Genomic DNA, 18,602 nt, shown 5'->3' with positions numbered 1-18,602 from the left:
TTTAATTCTATATCATATTTACTAATATTAATTTTAAATTTATACACTAGAAATATATTAATCTAGATTACTGAACCAAGTTTGACGCGGTCGAACCATATTGAATTGTGACCCAAAAATTATCCGGTTCGGTTTTGGTCCGGTTTTAAAAACACTGTGTGATACAGAAATTGCAAGCACTAAAGCCACGTCATCATCAAATGAAAAAGTGCAACAGAGTTGTTGTACGATGGTTGTTCTAGTGTTCTTCATCTCTTCTGATATTGATTTTCCTGTAAACTTTCTAGGATCCTTCTAGAATCCTTCTTTCATCTTGGATTCTTCAAATTTGAGTTGAGTTTCTTTGTTTCATGAAAATTGATTCTCTTTCATTTTATCAAAATATAGTTTCTCTGTATTAGTGGTTCTGAGTAGGAAGGAAAGCAGAAAGCATCAGACAAAGGTGTAAGTTATACCAAGAGCTTAAACAATTTAATCAAGCGATTTAAGTTGGTCAAAGAACAAGGGTTCAAACCAATTATAATCCAAAAAATTGACATAATCCCCCAAAGAATCATAAGTTCTAGCTCTTCCAAAAGTCTTAAGATGTTCAATCAAAAAGTCTAGTTTTTGGCCTGAGCATTGCCATGACCGTTCTGAGAAGCTTTAGCATCACCGCTCTGTCTCTCCGGCCCATTTCTCCCGGAGCCTCTTCCTCCATTCACACCATTGCCCCGAGGTCTATAGCCATCCTTTCTGTAACCATTCTCATTCCTATTGTTGCCATTGTTCCGCGCATAGGCTCTTCCACCATTCTCATTGTTGTTGACTGCATAATAATAATTCAAAGAAAAACAATATTATAATTTTTGTTCCTTACATAAGTTATCATCTAGGAGAAGGACAACACAACATTGACATTAAGAAACTTGCCTCGTTTTTCTTCAATAGATGCTCTTCTGTTTCCGATAAAAATTGGAGATTCGTTGTGAGCCTAGAAAGTTGTACAACACTCCAATATCAGAAAAAAAAAAAAAAAAGAAAAAAAAAACTTGGAGGAAGTATATTGAAGTTTGAGAACTTGATGAGAGCAAAAAAGCATACCTTGAAGACATTTTTGATCGATTCACTATTTTCAAAGGCCACAAACCCAAAACAGTTTCTTTGTTCCTGAAAAAGACAAGAGATTTTAAGCGTGGGAGTGAACTAGTACTTAAGGTTTCTCATAGCTAAGATCTTTCTAAAGAACTAACCGTGTAGCTTCTGACTTGGATGCCGCCTCTTCTAATAGCTCCAAAGCCTTTAAATGTTTCAAACAGTTGCTCTGGAGACGCATCCATAGGCAAGTTTGCAACGAATATGGAACCACCTTGAGCTGGTGGTTGTTCACTGGTTTTAGCAGAAGGAGCTTTGGGCTGAGGAGCAGCAGCTACTGGGGCAGCAGCTTTGGTCTGAGGAGCAACTCTCGGCTTCTCAACAGGTTTATGCTTTGCAGGTGAAGCTTTAGCATTGGTCTGAGCACCGTTTTGAGCAGCCTGTAAGTTTTGAAATCGACCTAGAGAGGTTAGACTTTATTTTTAAAGATAAAATAACAAAACAGAACACGAAACTAAACACAACAAAGACTCACAATTACTGCAAAGGACTTCTTGACACCAGTGTCCTCTTGAGGCTTTGCTTCAGCAGCTTTAGGTAAGTTGCTGTTACCGTTCACAACTTTCTCCTCATTTGTAGCTCTAGCAGCCGGCTCCACAACTTCTTTCGCAGGCTCTGCTGGTCAAGTAGCAATAAACAAATGAATCAAGACACAGTTCAAGAGTCTAAATTTCCAAGTTCTTGATTTGTTGAAAACACTACTTACCAGGAACAGCTTCTTTTGGACTCTCCTCGACCTCAACCTCGGCCTCCTTGGTAGCTTCTGGTGCAACAAACACATCAGAAACGTACCTAAAGACATCGTTGAGAACAAAGTAGCTTCCATTCTGCGGCACAAGGAAGAAAGACTGAGTAAAACTCTTCCTCTCTCCATCCTTGCCAATCACTAAACCCGCGACCAAAGTCACAACTGCGCTCTTCAAAGACGCTTGGGAATCAGCAGTCAGAATCTGGATCTTCGAGTTTTGGTAGTCAACAGACATTATCTGATCATTAATAGCCTGCAAAGATTTTCTCAAATGAATCAAACCACTAAAGACATATTACTATAGTTAGTTATGTCTTTAGAAGGAACTTACTTTCAATGACTTGACAGAAACCATTTCACCATCAAGACCAGGCCTTCCAAGCACACTCTCCTCGAGATAGAACCTGTAAACTTCAGCGGGCTTTTCATAAAGGTGGGTGTAGTACTTCTGAACGAAGGCATTGCCTACGATTTGTGCATCCACTGATGGAGCGTTTGATACAGGTGTCATCTCTGCATAATCCAATCAGAAAACTAGTCTTTAAGGAAACAGAGTCATACGCAGCAACAACCACAAAAACAAGACAAGCCGTAATCAAATACTCCAATTCAAACAGAGTATGTTCATTCAGTTGCAGAAAATTTAATGCAACAATAGAATAGATTCCCCCATTCAGAAACTCTAATCTGCAATTAAAGTATCTCCAGTGAATACAGAACAAAAAGTTAACTGAAAGTACGCTTGTACTAAATCCATATATATAAGGCTTAAGAATATAACTACCATAGATCTATAAGGGCGCAGCAATTGAGAAAAGAGATAGGTCTAAACTTTGCTGCGGATTGAAGCAGCAGCAGAAACTTAATACACATAACATAAGACAGACTTTGAGAAGAAATCATACCTGGTAATCTATGAAGGTTAGAGAGATTCGAGGGAAGGAGGAGGAGGAAGAAGAAGATTTTGCTTTGTGATGTTTGTGTATGTGTGTGTATATATGCCTTCTAGGGTTTTACTCTAAATCCTTGTCCTCAAGAGATTTTGGGCCAATTACTTTGATTTTATTCCTTTTTCACTTTTGGATATTATCCATTTATATTACGCCACGTAATCATTGCCGAGTAGTGGGAATGTTTTATCTTTCGTGTTCATCAGGGTGAAAATACCAAATAATAAAAATAAAGAAGCCCCCGGCGAGGATCGAACTCACGACCTTTCGCTTACGAAGCGAACGCAATACCACTATGCTACGGAGGCACTTTGATCAACTCTTGAAACGTCGAGTTTAATTCTATGTTTGCAGACTAAAGCAACTTCGTCTTTACTGTTGACGTGAAGGAGGCCAGAGAGAGAGAGAGACGCCGCCGGAGATTATGTGTGGGATTGCAGTTATAGTGTGCGGCGTTCGTATCGAACTCTCGACGCTTTCTTCTCCTTCCGATCGTCCTTTCGAACGAGTAAAATCTCTTCTCCAACCTCACTTTTGATGAGTTACTTTGATCTCTTATTGTATTATTGAGCGTTTAAAAGTTTGAAACTTTTGAGCTTTTGAGTTTGAAGTTAATGGCTTTGCTCTGTTTCAAGTACCCATTGCTCTTATGCTGTTGTCCGTTGGATGAATCTCAAAACTCTGTTTTGACATCTGAGTTGAAAGAAAATATCACTCTTTTGAGTTTCTGTATATTGATGGATAATTATAATGTATTAAGAGATGAGTGAATTGCTTGCTGATTTGGTGTTCTTCTTGGTTAAACCAGTTACAATTCTCTTCTGAAGATGTGAAATCTGTGCTAAGCCAAAGAGGTCCTGATAGTGTAGGCGAAAAGAAGATTCTTCTTCAACCAACTTGTGCTCAAGAACCTGTTACTCTCTCTGTTTTTGAGGCTGGCGAAGGAACATGTAACCTTGAGAATGCTACTACATCCGGTGAATTGCATTTTATAGGTTCCACATTGCAGCTTAGAGGAACTAGTCCTATAATCCAGCCATTGGTTGATTCTTCTGGAAACATTCTTGCTTATAATGGTGTGGTTTTCTTCTTAAGCTCTCTATATTTGTTTTAAGTTCTACGATATAAATTGGTAGTTTGGTATGTTTACCCTGCAGGAGAAGTATTTGGAGGAATTGAACTCAGTAGCTTTGATAATGATACTGAAGTTCTTTTGGAGGCTTTAGAGAAGGCAAACGCTTTAGTTCCAGATGTTCTTTCAATGATTAAAGGCCCCTGGGCCATTATATATTGGCAGGTACTTTTGTAGCTTGCACTTATTTTTCCGAAGCATTTTACTTGCTCTTACAAACTTCTTCTCTATCAGGAAAGCTCAAGAACGCTATGGTTTGGTAAAGATGCTTTTGGTCGGAGGAGCCTCCTTGTTCACTGGCCAACTGTGGAAGACCCTCGTTTTCTTCTATCGTCTTCTTCACCAGCTTCTTCCGTTGCTAATGGTTCTGGTTTGTATTGCTTAGTAGATTAAGTTTGTCTCTTTATGTACACTTCAAGCCTAAGTATTATCTGTTCTTTGGCAGGATTGGCCTCTGAAAATAGTGATAGCATTCATAGATTTTGGGAAGAGCTTCCATGTGGGGTGTACAGCATGTCTTTTGGGGTTTCAGAATCCGGTATACGTGGTGAAGTCACAAAGCATGAATGGAGACATAACATGTGGAAAGAGTTGATTGAATGGGAAAGGAATTTAGTTGTACCAAGACCTGAAGATCTATCAATGTCTTCAATTCAAGGAGAGAAAGACAATGCTCTTTCAACGTTTTCAGGTACTGCTTAAGTTCTTCAGACTCCTCCAGTTCTGTTCAAATTTCATATTCCTGACAAGGTTTAGGTTTAGGATTCGCGCAGACAGTTTTGGTTGTTCTAAAGGAATCAGTGAGGCGGCGAACTTCACTACATAGCATTTTTCAGGTATGAGCTCTCTAATGATTGCTTTACATGATCTGTGAATATTTACCTCAGAAACACCTTCTTATTGTCATGAACAGGGAGAAAAAGATGTTGTTCCAGTAGCTGTTCTTTTCTCTGGTGGATTGGATTCTATGATTCTCGCTGCCCTGTTGGATCAGTGCCTTGATCCAAAATGTAAATATTTTTCTGCAATGTTGTTTTAAATTAATTTTAAATTTTCAAAACTGTATTTTTTTTTCTTCTTCTTTCAGATGAAGTTGATCTCCTTAATGTTAGCTTTGATGGTCCTAATGCTCCTGATAGGATCTCCGCCAAGGCTGGAATCAAAGAACTTAAAAAGATTGCACCCTTGAGAAGGTTCAACTCTTGATTACCTTTTATAAATGCACATATCTTTTACTTAATATTGCTGTGGAAATTTCAGGTGGAAGCTTGTCGAGATTGATGCTGATCTGTCTAAACTAACCTTGGAGACAAAGCGTGTTATGTCACTCATAAACCCCGCTGATACTTACATGGTAAACTTCAAAGCCGTGAGGGTTATTTTTCCAGACTTGAGGGTTTCTCATCACATTCTTCCAAAATTGCAATGTTGTAGGACCTTAACATAGGAACAGCACTCTGGCTAGCTGCTCGAGGTGATGGTTGGATTCACGAAGAAAGTGACAATCAAGAAGATAGCCAACGAATTAGATATAAGTCTGATGCTAGAATATTGCTTGTTGGCGCTGGTGCCGATGAACAATGTGCTGGTTATGGTAGACATAGAACAAAATATAGAAACGGGAGGTATATATATATATAAATATCTTTGCATGGTTTTCTTCTCTATGGGTGTAAACTAATAATAAACTCATCTTTGTTCACTTTTGTAGCTGGGCTGCCTTGGATCAAGAAATGAAATTGGATATGCAGAGGATTTGGAAAAGAAATTTGGGTCGAGATGATAGATGCATTGCAGATAATGGTAAAGAGGTATGTATATGTCAGCACCATGGATAGAAACTCAAATATCGTTTTTCTCTTTGTGCTTTGTTCTCAAATGTTTTTTATATAATACTTTTTTTCAGGCGCGTTTCCCTTTCTTAGATGAGGATGTGATAAAGACTCTACTTGACATTCCCTTGTGGAAAATAACTGATCTTGAGCAACCAAGTGGAAAGGGAGACAAGAAGATTCTTAGACAGGTGAATACGCTTCTGTCATTTTTTTTTACTTTTATAAACCTGAAAATTGTTGTTTAAAATCTTGAAGGTTGCAAAGCTGCTTGGTTTACATGAAGTAGCAAAGATGCCTAAGAGAGCAATACAGGTAATAGGAGATCGTTCTGAAGATAATTCAAACTCAAACCACCTTTGTGTTGTGTTTTTATGCGCCGTCTCACTAAGGATATGGTTGTGTGTTTTCAGTTTGGGTCGAGAATAGCTCGTGAATCAAACCGGAAGAATTTTGGAAGTAACCGAGCTGCTAACCAGGCCTCTGCCGGGAGTGTGAGATTCAACGCACCGTGAGAATGAAAGGCTCATTTTATCAATAGACAACTGATGTTAGATCACAGATTTGTCTTGTACTTTATACAAAGGAGTACAATTTCATGTTTTTCCCGTTTAAAAACTTGATTTTGCTAACTTGATACTGATGCATGTGACATCATCATCAGTTTTCAAATGTTTGTTGAAAACTATAATAGGGTTAAAATTGGAAAACTACAAGAAAACCAAAACACCTAGCGTAATTATCTTCTTCCCACGGTTTGGTTCTCAATCCCAAAGTCTGGTCCTTTCTTGCGTTTACTCTGATGGAAAGCGAGGACATCAACGGCGATGATACACGGCGAGCGGAATCAGAAATTGGCGGCAACGAGAGGGCATTGCAAGCGCTTCGAGAACTCATCGTCTTCCCTTTCCGCTACCCTCTCGAAGCTCGAACTCTTGGTCTCAAAGTAACCATCCTTACACCTAATCTTGGCTTTTCAGTTTATGTTCAGGTTAATATTTTTTCTGCTTGAACTCGTCAATGCAGTGGTCTAGAGGGTTGCTCCTGGACGGCCCTCCTGGAACCGGAAAGGTAGACTCTTCTACAGCGCTTGAGTTTTTTTTTTTCAGACAAAAAGTGTGTTGGGTACATCAAAGTTGTATACTGAGCTCAAAGTGTGTTGGGTTCATCAAAGCTATGAACTTGTGTATAGGTATTGTATCTCACTCAGATATTTGTTACCCCGTAGTATATAAGACTATAAGAGACTGAGAAATAATTTGATTCGCTCTTAAAATGTAGAGGAGAGCAAGATGTTCGTATTGCTTCGCAGCTCTTTACACTCATGGACTCAAACAAGCCTTCATCATCTCCACCAAGAGTTGTTGTAGTAGCATCCACTAATAAGTTCTTGTCTTACCTTAAAAAACATGAATTTGGTTTTAGCTTTCTTTGTGTTTGAATGGTTTTCTCCGGATTTGTCAACAAGGGTGGATGCAATTGACCCAGCGCTAAGAAGGGCGGGACGGTTTGATACCTTAGTTGAAGTGAGCACGCCTAATGAGGAGGATCGTTTCAAAATCCTGCTGGTAATATTATTAACTTCTTAAATTGCTGCTTAAGTGAGAACTTTTTGGTTCTTGTGAGCTTTATGTTTGCTACTTCTTTCAGCTGTACACGAAGAAACTCAGTTTAGATCCTAGTGTTGATCTCCAAGCCATAGCAACATCTTGCAACGGTTATGTTGGAGCAGATTTGGAAGCTTTATGTCGTGAAGCGACCATGTGCGCAAGCAAAAGATCAGCAGATTCTCTTATCCTAACACTGCAAGACTTCAAGGTTGCAAAATCTGTGGTTGGTCCAAGTTTAACAAGAGGCATCACAGTTGACATCCCTAAAGTGACATGGGACGACGTTGGTGGCCTTAAAGATTTAAAGGTCAATACTTCCAAAAAAAGAGTTGTAGCTTCAAACACTGTTGTCTTCCTCATTCATTGGGACTGATTCGTTTCATGTTGCGGACAGAAAAAGCTCCAGCAAGCTGTTGAATGGCCAATCAAACACTCAGCTGCATTTACAAAAATGGGCATTTCACCGATGCGTGGAATACTCCTCCACGGTCCTCCAGGTTGCTCAAAGACAACTCTTGCTAAAGCCGCTGCAAATGCTGCTCAAGCTTCCTTCTTTTCCTTAAGGTATAATCTTTATGGAACACCTTTTGGTTATGAAGCTTGTGCAAAGGAACTGACTTTTTCTTGTGTGATTCAGCTGTGCGGAGCTATTTTCAATGTATGTTGGAGAAGGAGAAGCATTGTTACGGAATATGTTTCAAAGAGCTAGACTTGCTGCACCAAGTATAATATTCTTTGATGAAGCTGATGTTGTCGCTTGTAAAAGGTTCTGTCTCTCTCTATCTCTCCAAGCTTCCTGCTTTCACGTTTATAGACTCTTTAACTTCCGTGATGGATCGTTATAGAGGTGAAGAGGGCTCCTCGAGCAATAGTTCAACAGTTGGAGAAAGACTTCTATCTACACTCTTAACCGAAATGGATGGTCTTGAAGAAGCCAAGGTATATATATATAAACAAACAAGAACTTCATAGCTTTTTTAATAGATTCAATAAAATGATATTGATGAGTGTTCGGTTTAGGGAATTCTTGTCTTGGCTGCCACAAACCGCCCTTATGCAATTGATGCAGCACTAATGCGACCTGGTAGATTTGATCTCGTAAGTACTCATATTAGATCACTTTTTGAACAGAAGAGTTGGATTTGCTATGACTTTGTTTAGGTGATGTACGTGCCACCGCCTGATGTAGAAGCTCGGTTAGAGATACTGCAAGTGCATAACGCAACATGAGGCTAGGAGAGGACGTTGATCTCAGAAGAATCGCAGAGGAAACAGAGCTCTTTACTGGAGCAGAGCTGGAGGGTCTGTGCAGAGAAAGCGGAACAGTGTCGCTTAGAGAAGACTTTGCAGCAACGGGTGTGTTCTGTAAGAGATATGAGAATCATGTGTGAATATTCTCTTCTCCATTGTTTTAGGAAACTAACTCATGTATATAAACACTACTTGTATCATTCTTATTATTCAATATAATCACAACCTTTACATGGTATCAAGAGCCATCGGTAACCCTAATCTCTTTTAGCCGTCAAAACCTAAATTTTTTTTTCTTTCTCCTTCACGATGAACAACAACACCGCCGAAGTCGTTGATGCCTCTAAATCTCTTCTCAATGTTAACATGAGCAACATCACAAAGCTCACATCAACCAACTTCATGACTTGGAATCTTCAGATCCATGCTCTCCTTGAAGGTTATGATCTTGCTGGCTACATTGACGGTAGCAAAACCGAACCTGACGAGATGATTACTGTGAACGAGATCCTCACGGTAAACCCTGAACACACCAAATGGCGTCGTCAAGACCGCCTCATCTACAGTGGTCTTATTGGCGCTCTCTCTGCTCCTATCCAAGCACTGGTGACTAACACGAAAATATCTCACGATGTGTGGAAGTCTTTGAGTGCGACGTACGCTACACCTAGCCGTGGCCACATTCAACAACTCCGCCTTCAACTCAAACACTTCACCAAAGGTGACAAGACGATTGATGACTACATGAGAGGCCTGACGACTCGATTTGATCAGCTAGCTCTCCTTGGGAAACCGCTGGACCATGAGGACAAGATAGAGTACATCATCGATGGACTCCCTGAAGACTACAAGTCTGTTACTGACCAAGTGGAGGGCCGTGACACCACACCTTCAATTGTTGAGATTCATGAAAAGTTGATCAACAAGGAAGCCAAACTCCTCTCTCAAAACACAACGTCTTTGAACACAGTTCCGGTAACGGCTAATGTCGCGACTTCTCGCCCACGTCAACACAACAACAATCAACAATACCGATCAAACAATTCCAACTGGAGCAACAACACCAACAAACCTCCGCAATCCTACAACAACTCACCGCGCCAAGACACTCGCACATCCAAAGGATATCAAGGGAAGTGCCAGATTTGCAGTGTGTTTGGTCACAGCGCCAGACGTTGTCCACAACTGGCGCAGTCTTCGAACTCCGGCTACAACTCCTCACCGTTTCAACCATGGCAACCTCGCGCCAACCTAGCTGTCTCGGCTCAGAATCCTACCAACGCATGGCTCATGGACTCAGGCGCAACCCATCACATCACCAGTGAACTTCAAAACATGAAGCTCACGCAGCCATACAACGGTTCAGACTCGGTTCTCATTGGTGACGGATCAGGTTTATCGATAACTCATACTGGCTCTCTCTCTCTCCCTACTCTTACCAAACAGTTGAAGCTCAATAATGTCTTATGTGTCCCTGATATTAAAAAGAACCTGATCTCTGTCTATCGCTTATGCAATGCTAACAAAGTTTCGGTTGAATTTTTCCCTGCTTACTTTCAGGTGAAGGAATTGAGCTCGGGGGTCCCGTTGATCCAAGGCACGACCAAGGATGAGTTGTACGAATGGCCTACCAAACCACCAAACCATCAAACCTTCTACGCCTCCACCTCTTCCAAACCAAAGCTGTCTGATTGGCATTTTCGCCTAGGACATCCATCCTCTACTATTCTTCAGTCTATTGTTTCCAGTTTTTCTTTACCAGTTGCTAAGTCTGTAACACAAACCACTTTATGTTCAGATTGTGCCATCAATAAAACTCATAAATTACCTTTTGCCCAATCTTCTATCACCTCCACAAAACCATTACAATATATCTTCTCAGACTTATGGACCTCTCCCATTCTCTCTATTGATAACTTCAAATATTACCTTGTCTTTGTGGACCATTACACTCGATATACTTGGCTTTACCCTCTCAAAACCAAATCCCAAACCCTGGAAACTTTCAAAGCCTTCCGCAGTCTCGTTGAGAATAAATTCTCTGCCAAGATCGGAACATTGTTCTCTGACAATGGTGGTGAATATATCTCTTTACGATCAGTGTTACGAGAAGCCGATATCTCTCACCTTACATCCCCACCCCACACCCCAGAACACAATGGAATTGCCGAGCGGAAACATAGGCATATCGTGGAAACTGGGCTTACTCTTCTCACCCATTCCTCCATGCCCAAGAAATACTGGACCTTTGCCTTTGCTACTGCTACATACTTGATAAACCGTCTTCCCACTCCCGTCCTAAACATGGACACTCCCTGTCATAAACTCTTCCAAACTCAACCAAATTACCTCAAGACTCGGATTTATGGCTGTCTTTGTTTTCCTTGGCTGCGGCCTTACAATGCAAACAAAATGGAAGACAGATCAATGCCTTGTGTGTTCATTGGATATTCTCCGTCGCAGAGTGCGTATTTTTGCTTGCACACCAGCTCCGGTCGCATTTATGTTTCGCGACATGTCACCTTTGACGAGCACACCTTCCCCTTTCCCCGTCTAGCCACAAGACCTCCGACCCCACCTGACGAAGAATCACCTACTGTATCTTCTCCACCTGTAACCATTGTCCCAACCCAAACCACACCAGAAACCCAGCCGCCATTCGTACAGCCAACGGCACCCACGAGCTTGGATCCTCATCTGCAGGTTCAGGAGAATTCTTCTGGAACTGGTAGCTTGCCGGCTACGACTGCTGCACCAACGGAAACAACACCATCAGTCCCTACGGTGTTACCCACGGCATCTTTGCCTCCTCTGCCTCCATCTACATCAACGACAGCTTCAGCATCAGCTCCTGCTGTTGTCGCCTCAACTGAAAATCATCATCGCATGGTTACACGCAGAAAAAATCAGATTGTCAAGCCTAACACGAAGTACAACTACATGGCTGCCCTGTCTACAATTATTCCAGCAGAACCGACTACTCTCAAACAAGCTCTCAAGGATGAGAGGTGGCGTGGATCCATGTCCAAAGAGATAGATGCATTTGCGCGCAATGACACATTTGCACTTGTACCGCGGCCTCGTCATCATAATGTCATTGCTTGCCGTTGGATCCACACGAACAAGTTCTACTCTAACGGTTCTCATAGATGCTGCAAATCTCGTCTGGTTGCGAAAGGCTATAACCAACAAAGAGGACGCGACTACACTGAAACGTTCAGCCCGGTTATCAAATCAACGACACTACGATTGGTTTTGGACATTGCAGTAAGTAGTGGTTGGCCGGTTCAGCAACTTGATGTGAATAATGCGTTTCTTCAAGGAACACTAACCGAAGAGGTATATATGGAGCAGCCACCTGGATTCATCGATACTGACAAACCAGATTATGTTTGTCGCCTCAAGAAAGCAGTTTATGGCCTCAAACAAGCTCCGAGAGCCTGGTATACTGAATTGCGTACTTTTCTTCTCAGTCTTGGCTTCTATAATTCTCTTGCAGACACATCTTTGTTTATTCTCAAACGAGGGACGGAGTTGACATATGTGCTTATATATGTCGATGATATTCTGATCACGGGTAACTCGAAAACGTCCATCAAGCGGGTCTTACAACTTCTTGCTGAGAGGTTCTCTGTGAAAGACCTGGAAGATCTCAATTACTTCTTGGGGATTGAAGCTCATCGCACTTCCTCTGGCATGCACTTGAATCAGCGGAAGTACATCCTTGATGTCTTAGCCAAATATGACATGACTAATGCTCGTCCAGTTACAACACCAATGGCGTCCTCTCCAAAACTTCAACTCGACTCGGGCACACCTCTCCTGGATCCCTCCAAGTTTCGTCAGCTAATTGGCAGCCTACAGTACCTGCAATTCACTCGCCCAGATATTGGATTTGCAGTTAACAAGCTATCTCAGTTCATGCACAAACCAACTGATGATCATTGGCAGGCTGCAAAGCGAATCTTGCGTTACTTAGCTGGAACACCGACCCATGGCATCTACTTCTCTGCCGCCAACAAAATGATCCTCCACGCGTATTCAGATGCAGATTGGGCTGGTGACTCGGATGATTACATCTCTACAAATGCTTACATTGTATACTTGGGTAATCACCCTATATCATGGATGAGCAGGAAGCAACGAGGGGTTGCGAGATCCTCGACTGAAGCAGAATATCGCGCGGTTGCAAACACTGCTGCTGAGCTGTCCTGGATATGCAATCTCTTGACCGAGCTAGGCATTCAGTTACCTTCTTCACCGCTCATACACTGCGACAATGTTGGGGCAACGTTCTTATGTGCGAATCCTGTGTTCCACTCTCGCATGAAGCATATTGCTATTGACTATCACTTTGTTAGAGGGCAGGTCACGCGTGGAGCACTTCGAGTCAGTCATGTTAATACGAGAGATCAACTAGCGGATGCTCTAACAAAACCTCTATCGCGTGCCAGATTCATGGAGCTGAGAAACAAGATTGGAGTTACTGCGGACACTCCATCTTGAGGGGGCGTGTAAGAGATATGAGAATCATTTGTGAATATTCTCTTCTCCATTGTTTTAGGAAACTAACTCATGTATATAAACACTACTTGTATCATTCTTATTATTCAATATAATCACAACCTTTACATGTTCAACCGCCATTTTTTAACCGCAAAGAAGTCGCTTAAACCGGCATTGACAGTGGAAGAAGTGGAAGCTTACTCATTGTTCAGGAAGTTGAAAAAATCGGATTCTAAACCAGTTCAGGTTGAAAAGAAGAAGGTTGATTCCTCCTCCAGTGTTTTGGGTTTAGGGTTGTCATGGAAGGTTGGGGCATTGAGCTTAGTGTTGCTTGCTACTGGTGGAAACTATTACTTTAACCAGAGTAAACATGATGATGAACTACTATTAGCTCCTCCTGCTGCTGCTACATGAATCTTTAAAACGTCTCTTTTCTTTTATTGTTCTGAAGATGTCTTTTTTTGGTTTCAAAGTTCAAAATTTTAAATGATAGAAAATGAGATTCGGACAAATGACAAAGACCGGCCATTACATGATAATGGCCCACAAACCTCACTCTCTGTTGAAAACTTGAAATTATCGGTTACCGTCGTGAATTTCGTGAAAAGCACCAATAATTACACTGGTTTTGTCTTGTGTTACTACTAATTGAATAATGTTTAGCTCCAAATACCAGAATAATCATATGACACCTCCTATAAATTTACCGACCGGTTTTGGATAACCACCTTTCTGAATTCAGATAAAGCTGTTAAATTTTTACTATTTATGAGCATTTGAAATTGATGGTTAACCAAAGAACCGAACAATTGAACCGGTACCCTGACACTAACAAAACCGCCTTATGACTCTAGTTTATATAATAGAGAGACTGGGGGTAACGCTTATGACTCTGTAGTCAGTTCTACTGAGTCTGCGTTTGCATCTTCTTCTCCTTCTTCTAGATCTGATCTCCAATTTCACCCCCAAGGTTTGGTTTTCAAGCTCTTTTCTTCTCCATTTCGATTTCTTCGTTTAGATCGTAGATTATTCCTCTGTTTTGATCCCTCGAATATGCTGTTTTAACCTTAATTATAGGAGATTTGGTCTCTAACGATTTCCTAAATAAATTCAACTGTTAAGAATGTTGATTCGCTTTCGCTGGTTTTAGATCCGATTTTATTTCCCCCTATGTCCTCTTCGCTTACATCATAATTGAGTTACCATTCGTTAGCGTAAGCGGCTTTGCATTTGGGCTTGTTACAGCTCTGAATGTTGAACGATGATAGCTTGTAATTATCTTATTATATTCTGGGTTTTGTTACTAGGTTTGAAAAGTCTATCACTTTATTCAAAATGGGTCGTGGAAACAGCTGTGGTGGAGGTCAGAGCTCACTCAATTATCTCTTTGGTGGCGGTGATGCTCCTCCTCCTCCTAAGCCCGCTCCAGCTCCTCCTGCTGAGCCAGCCAACAGGACTTCTGCACCTGCACCAGCTCCGGCAGCTGCGAGTGCAACAGCAGCAGCTACTACTACTGTTGAGCCTGCTAAGATCAACAAGGAGATCCCTGCTGGTATCAAAACTCCTGTCAACAACTATGCCCGTGCTGAAGGACAAAACACCGGAAACTTCATCACTGTATGTTCTGTTTCTTTGTGTGTCCATTACTCTATGAAATGTTCACTCTCTTTCTTAAACAACATTGTGTAATGCTTTCCATCTCTGTGCAGGACCGTCCTTCCACTAAAGTTCATGCAGCTCCTGGAGGTGGATCATCTCTTGATTACCTCTTCACTGGTGGCAAGTAAAAATAACAAACAAACAAACATTGTGTCTGTTGTTGCATTCTCATTATTAAACTGTTTGATGTGAGCCTTTAAATGATAAGAAGTCGGTTTCTTGTCAACCCTGTGTCATTCGTTTATCTTGTAATGTTCTCCTGAAAAATGTTCAAATCATATGAATCCAAAACATTTCCCCTTCTCTCTTATTACCCATCAATGCAAGTTCACTGAATCAAACGGAAACTAAAACATATTACATTGTGTAAAACCGAGTACAAGTCTTTTCTCAAACGTGTGAAAACTCCATCATTTAGGATGTTGAGGAGCGGGTATAATCCCCCATTGTCTCCGGACTTGCTCCAAGTCTTCATCGAAATGACGCTCATAGTACACACACATGAGGTCTGTACACTGTCTTCCAGCTCTAACAGCCCAAGGAAAGTAATGCCTAAAGAACATTGACCTCTGCTTCTCGTTGAACCTCACGGTGCCTCCAATCACAGAAAGCATGCACATCGGAAGATACATCTGCTCAAACTCTATCACTTTCAGAGCCGACTCGCCTATAAGATTCGTAGGGAGGCCGAAGAGCGTGTGCCACAAGTCGTGAACTTCACGTGCCCGTGTGGCTACATACGCCAGTTCATCTGTCTCCATGAACCTCACAGGAGGACGATCGTCGGGAGAGAAGTTTCTAGATCCCATGAACTTGGCATACGCAGCTCCAAATGTGTTGTCTGGTAGATCCCAAGCATGACCTACTTGCTCTGACACAACACGAGGACGCTCCAGCAAGATAGCCTGCCAAGAGATAAAAGAGACAAGATTCAGACTCAAAGACTTTAACTTTATTGTTCAAAGAGGAAAGCCATAAGCAAAGTCTCTTGCTTTCAAAGCTAATAATGAAACACCATAGAACTACTCTGTAGCTAATGAAACATCAGTTGGTGGTAATAAGAGAAGACGAGAAGCTTAGAAAAAGACTCACTCTTCCTTCAGGACTCTTCTTCATCCTCTCAAGAACCATTTCGAAAGCTGGTTTCCCGGTGGTTTCACCGAGAGCGGCGATCAGATCCGCCCTACGAGGGTTCACCAACGCGCCGACGGCAGAACCCACCGCCACGGCAGCTTGTTGCCATCGGCTCAACGGGACTCGAGCTCTTTCGATCGTCATCGTTCGTGGAGAACCCTCCGGTTAGCGAACAGTGAACCTCTTTAATATTCAGATCAAATTCTATAGACGGCGACGACGAGGAATTTAGACGACACGCGCTTATGCCCCCGCGTGGACTTTCTATTCATAAGATTCAACATTGGGCTTTTAATTGTGTAATTTCAGGTTTATAACTTTGTTGTTGATACAGCCCACTCATTAAACTCCATGGGTTTTGTCGCATTTTATTTCAGTCTCATCTTACTTTTATGAATGTAGTAGAGTCCAATTTTCAATGTACACTTAAATTAATACTGTTTGAGACTTTGAAATTTTTTTAATTTATAGAGATATTAATTTACAACAAAAAAATTATATAAATTTTTTATTTTAAGATATATTTATTCTAGGATAAAAAAATATTTCATTTTAATGTATAGACATTAATTATTATTTTTAAAATTTGACATTTATATTAATTTTATTATATTTTTTAGTGGATATCATATATACTTATATAGCATAGAACTGTGATTTTAGATATAATATTATTCAATCTCATCAAAAATATATTAATTGTTAAAAAAATATAAATATAATTCAATTGTGAATATAAAACAAATAATATAATAACAGATTCTTATTTATATAAAATATGTATAGATATAAATTATTTTATAATTTTAATGGGACGATATATTTATATATAATTTTCTATAAAAATATTATTTTATTATTTTATCGATTTGTGTCAAATTTTGAACCGGTCCAAGTTGAGACCAACAAAATTTATTAATTTATAGAGATTATTAATTTATCAAATATTAATTTATAGAGGTTATATTGTATATGTATACTAATAATCAAATGTTTAAGTATCAACTATGATTTAATCCTGAAACTTTAACAAAATAAACATTATGAATATTATGAATGAATTAACTAAGAAAAACGGAATACAAGAAATTATGGAATGCAAAATTGAAATCCATTCATTTCATTCATGAGCATTTATTTATCATGAACTAGGGTCGACCCGCTCTACGGGCGGGATATTAGTTAATTTGATATTCACTAAATGCTCGAGTTGAAATTTGTTTTAAGATTCAAGAATTTGGTTATCTGTTATGTCTTACTTATTAGTATGCGGTGGTATAGTGGTTTTTCGATTACTCTTGCTTTGGTATTGTATCAAATTAACTAATTGTCCAACTCATAATTATAGATGTACAAATGTGGATTTGTGATAAAGTTTGATGACAATACTGTTTTTTTTTTAATTTTTATTCATAGTGGAGTGTACATGTGTCAAAAAGAGGCATATAACAACTTTTATGTTTTTGTGGATGGATTTTAAATATATATTATTTTGTATAATGCATACTTGCTTTACAACATTTGCTTATAAACTAAAAAAAATGTTTTCTTTATTTTTAAAAGAGAAAATATTTAGTCTAGAATATAACATGGACATATGTATTGACTATATATAGAAGTTGGGTGTTATTTTAAAATGACATATGTATAGAGATTTTTCAACCATTACTTCACTGGCACAAAACATTTATAACTGTAAATACCTTCTTTTAAAAGCAAAACTAATAAAAGCGTGTACAACAAATGTATTTTGATATATATTATATGCATCAAGTTATAAAGGTTGGAAACATTGCAAAACTGTTTGGAGCAAAGTTTTTAACTTCATGATCTTCATCTTGACGTCAGTTCAGTGTCGGCCCTGGCCACAAGCAGAAGAAGCATGAGCTTCTAGCTGACACGATAATAAGTATTTTCGCGGCCACATATTTATAAAAAGTGACTTTAGCCTAGTGGTTCTAAGAGAAAGTACCAGTGCTAGAGGTGTTGGGTTCAATTACCCTTAACTGCATTCATTTATTTTGGCCCTAAATATAAAATGGGACACGTGTCACTCCCAGAACGCACTAATTGATGACGTGGCTTCACGGGAGAGAGACAAACATTTCTTTATATATATAGATGTTTATAACACCTTCTATTTTTCATACATTCCACATGAATTATTGGAATGAGATTTGTTTTTTATCCCTTTTCTTTTTGCTAAAACGTTTTTTATTGTATTCAAATGGTAAAACAATTTTGGAATCTAAAGAATAAGTTATCCCATACAATTTTATTCCCAAAATCTACAATCCATTTGCACCCAATGTAAGATTCTATGGATAATAAATCTACTAATAATAGCAATCCTGATTAATTTCAAAGGTTGTGAACTTCATTTATGTTGAAAGATTAAGTGTTTTCAACAATTAAAAGTTGTGTCCTTTTATATTGAAAAGTTGTGATTCTTCGTATTTGTATTATTTCAAAAAAAATAACCTTTAAATTGAAAAGATGTGACACTTCAATTTTTTTTTTGAAAATCTATAAATAGGCTATATATATGTCTTCTCAAAGCATAATTTTCACTAATCAAATAAAATGGTTGAAAGGTTGTGTTTTCATGAACACATGATTCATGTCCAATTTTCATACACGAATTTC

The 18,602-nt window shown here is 39.6% G+C and overlaps 5 protein-coding genes and 1 non-coding gene across 15 annotated transcripts; 3 read left to right on the top strand and 3 right to left on the bottom strand.

The window, feature by feature from the left end:
* Positions 1-449: 449 nt before the first annotated feature.
* LOC125609828 (nuclear transport factor 2-like) lies at positions 450-2,945 on the bottom strand. 3 transcript variants are annotated; one of them, XM_048781247.1, is made up of 8 exons: positions 2,788-2,945; positions 2,214-2,395; positions 1,841-2,135; positions 1,610-1,752; positions 1,233-1,514; positions 1,084-1,149; positions 913-973; positions 450-808 (listed from the first exon to the last, which is right to left on the bottom strand). In XM_048781247.1, the coding sequence occupies exons 2-8, from the start codon at positions 2,391-2,393 to the stop codon at positions 603-605; spliced, it is 1,233 nt and encodes a 410-aa protein (XP_048637204.1). In that variant the 5' UTR covers positions 2,394-2,395; positions 2,788-2,945; the 3' UTR covers positions 450-602. The 3 variants fall into 3 exon arrangements, with proteins under 3 accessions (XP_048637204.1, XP_048637206.1, XP_048637205.1); XM_048781249.1 differs by having other exon boundaries at positions 1,610-1,749; XM_048781248.1 differs by having other exon boundaries at positions 2,796-2,872.
* Positions 2,946-3,068: 123 nt separating this feature from the next.
* On the bottom strand, positions 3,069-3,140 carry TRNAT-CGU. The gene has a single exon. It is a non-coding gene; the product is annotated as a tRNA-Thr (tRNA).
* Positions 3,141-3,174: 34 nt separating this feature from the next.
* Positions 3,175-6,428, top strand: LOC106396828 (asparagine synthetase domain-containing protein 1). 2 transcript variants are annotated; one of them, XM_048781239.1, is made up of 14 exons: positions 3,175-3,340; positions 3,641-3,908; positions 3,990-4,129; positions 4,199-4,328; positions 4,410-4,655; positions 4,727-4,800; positions 4,878-4,974; positions 5,052-5,157; positions 5,225-5,318; positions 5,399-5,589; positions 5,676-5,775; positions 5,871-5,987; positions 6,055-6,111; positions 6,210-6,428. In XM_048781239.1, the coding sequence occupies exons 1-14, from the start codon at positions 3,257-3,259 to the stop codon at positions 6,309-6,311; spliced, it is 1,806 nt and encodes a 601-aa protein (XP_048637196.1). In that variant the 5' UTR covers positions 3,175-3,256; the 3' UTR covers positions 6,312-6,428. The 2 variants fall into 2 exon arrangements, with proteins under 2 accessions (XP_048637196.1, XP_013692780.2); XM_013837326.3 differs by having other exon boundaries at positions 4,199-4,334.
* Positions 6,429-6,532: 104 nt separating this feature from the next.
* On the top strand, positions 6,533-8,895 carry LOC106396674 (cell division control protein 48 homolog B-like). Of its 7 annotated transcripts, none has more exons than XM_048781244.1 (10): positions 6,533-6,742; positions 6,823-6,867; positions 7,078-7,182; positions 7,265-7,364; positions 7,447-7,713; positions 7,801-7,970; positions 8,044-8,172; positions 8,252-8,345; positions 8,427-8,504; positions 8,568-8,895. In XM_048781244.1, the coding sequence occupies exons 1-10, from the start codon at positions 6,624-6,626 to the stop codon at positions 8,634-8,636; spliced, it is 1,176 nt and encodes a 391-aa protein (XP_048637201.1). In that variant the 5' UTR covers positions 6,533-6,623; the 3' UTR covers positions 8,637-8,895. The 7 variants fall into 7 exon arrangements, with proteins under 7 accessions (XP_048637201.1, XP_048637199.1, XP_048637200.1 ...); XM_048781242.1 differs by having other exon boundaries at positions 6,539-6,742; positions 6,823-6,988; positions 7,078-7,162; positions 8,427-8,490; XM_048781243.1 differs by having other exon boundaries at positions 6,539-6,742; positions 6,823-6,988; positions 7,078-7,162; positions 8,599-8,895.
* Positions 8,896-13,975: 5,080 nt separating this feature from the next.
* On the top strand, positions 13,976-15,132 carry LOC106396698 (protein SPIRAL1). The gene is made up of 3 exons (XM_013837170.2): positions 13,976-14,133; positions 14,471-14,780; positions 14,873-15,132. Exons 2-3 carry the CDS (start codon positions 14,499-14,501, stop codon positions 14,948-14,950), a joined length of 360 nt encoding a protein of 119 aa, XP_013692624.1. The 5' UTR covers positions 13,976-14,133; positions 14,471-14,498; the 3' UTR covers positions 14,951-15,132.
* LOC106396688 (ubiquinone biosynthesis protein COQ4 homolog, mitochondrial) lies at positions 15,103-16,195 on the bottom strand. The gene is made up of 2 exons (XM_013837160.3): positions 15,915-16,195; positions 15,103-15,727 (listed from the first exon to the last, which is right to left on the bottom strand). The coding sequence occupies exons 1-2, from the start codon at positions 16,098-16,100 to the stop codon at positions 15,233-15,235; spliced, it is 681 nt and encodes a 226-aa protein (XP_013692614.1). The 5' UTR covers positions 16,101-16,195; the 3' UTR covers positions 15,103-15,232.
* Between the last annotated feature and the right edge of the window lie 2,407 nt (positions 16,196-18,602).

This window comes from Brassica napus, chromosome A6, assembly GCF_020379485.1.
Source record: "Brassica napus cultivar Da-Ae chromosome A6, Da-Ae, whole genome shotgun sequence".
Taxonomy (NCBI): Eukaryota; Viridiplantae; Streptophyta; class Magnoliopsida; order Brassicales; family Brassicaceae; genus Brassica; species Brassica napus.
Note: the sequence above shows the minus strand (reverse complement) of the source record. Positions and strands in the feature narration are given on the sequence as shown.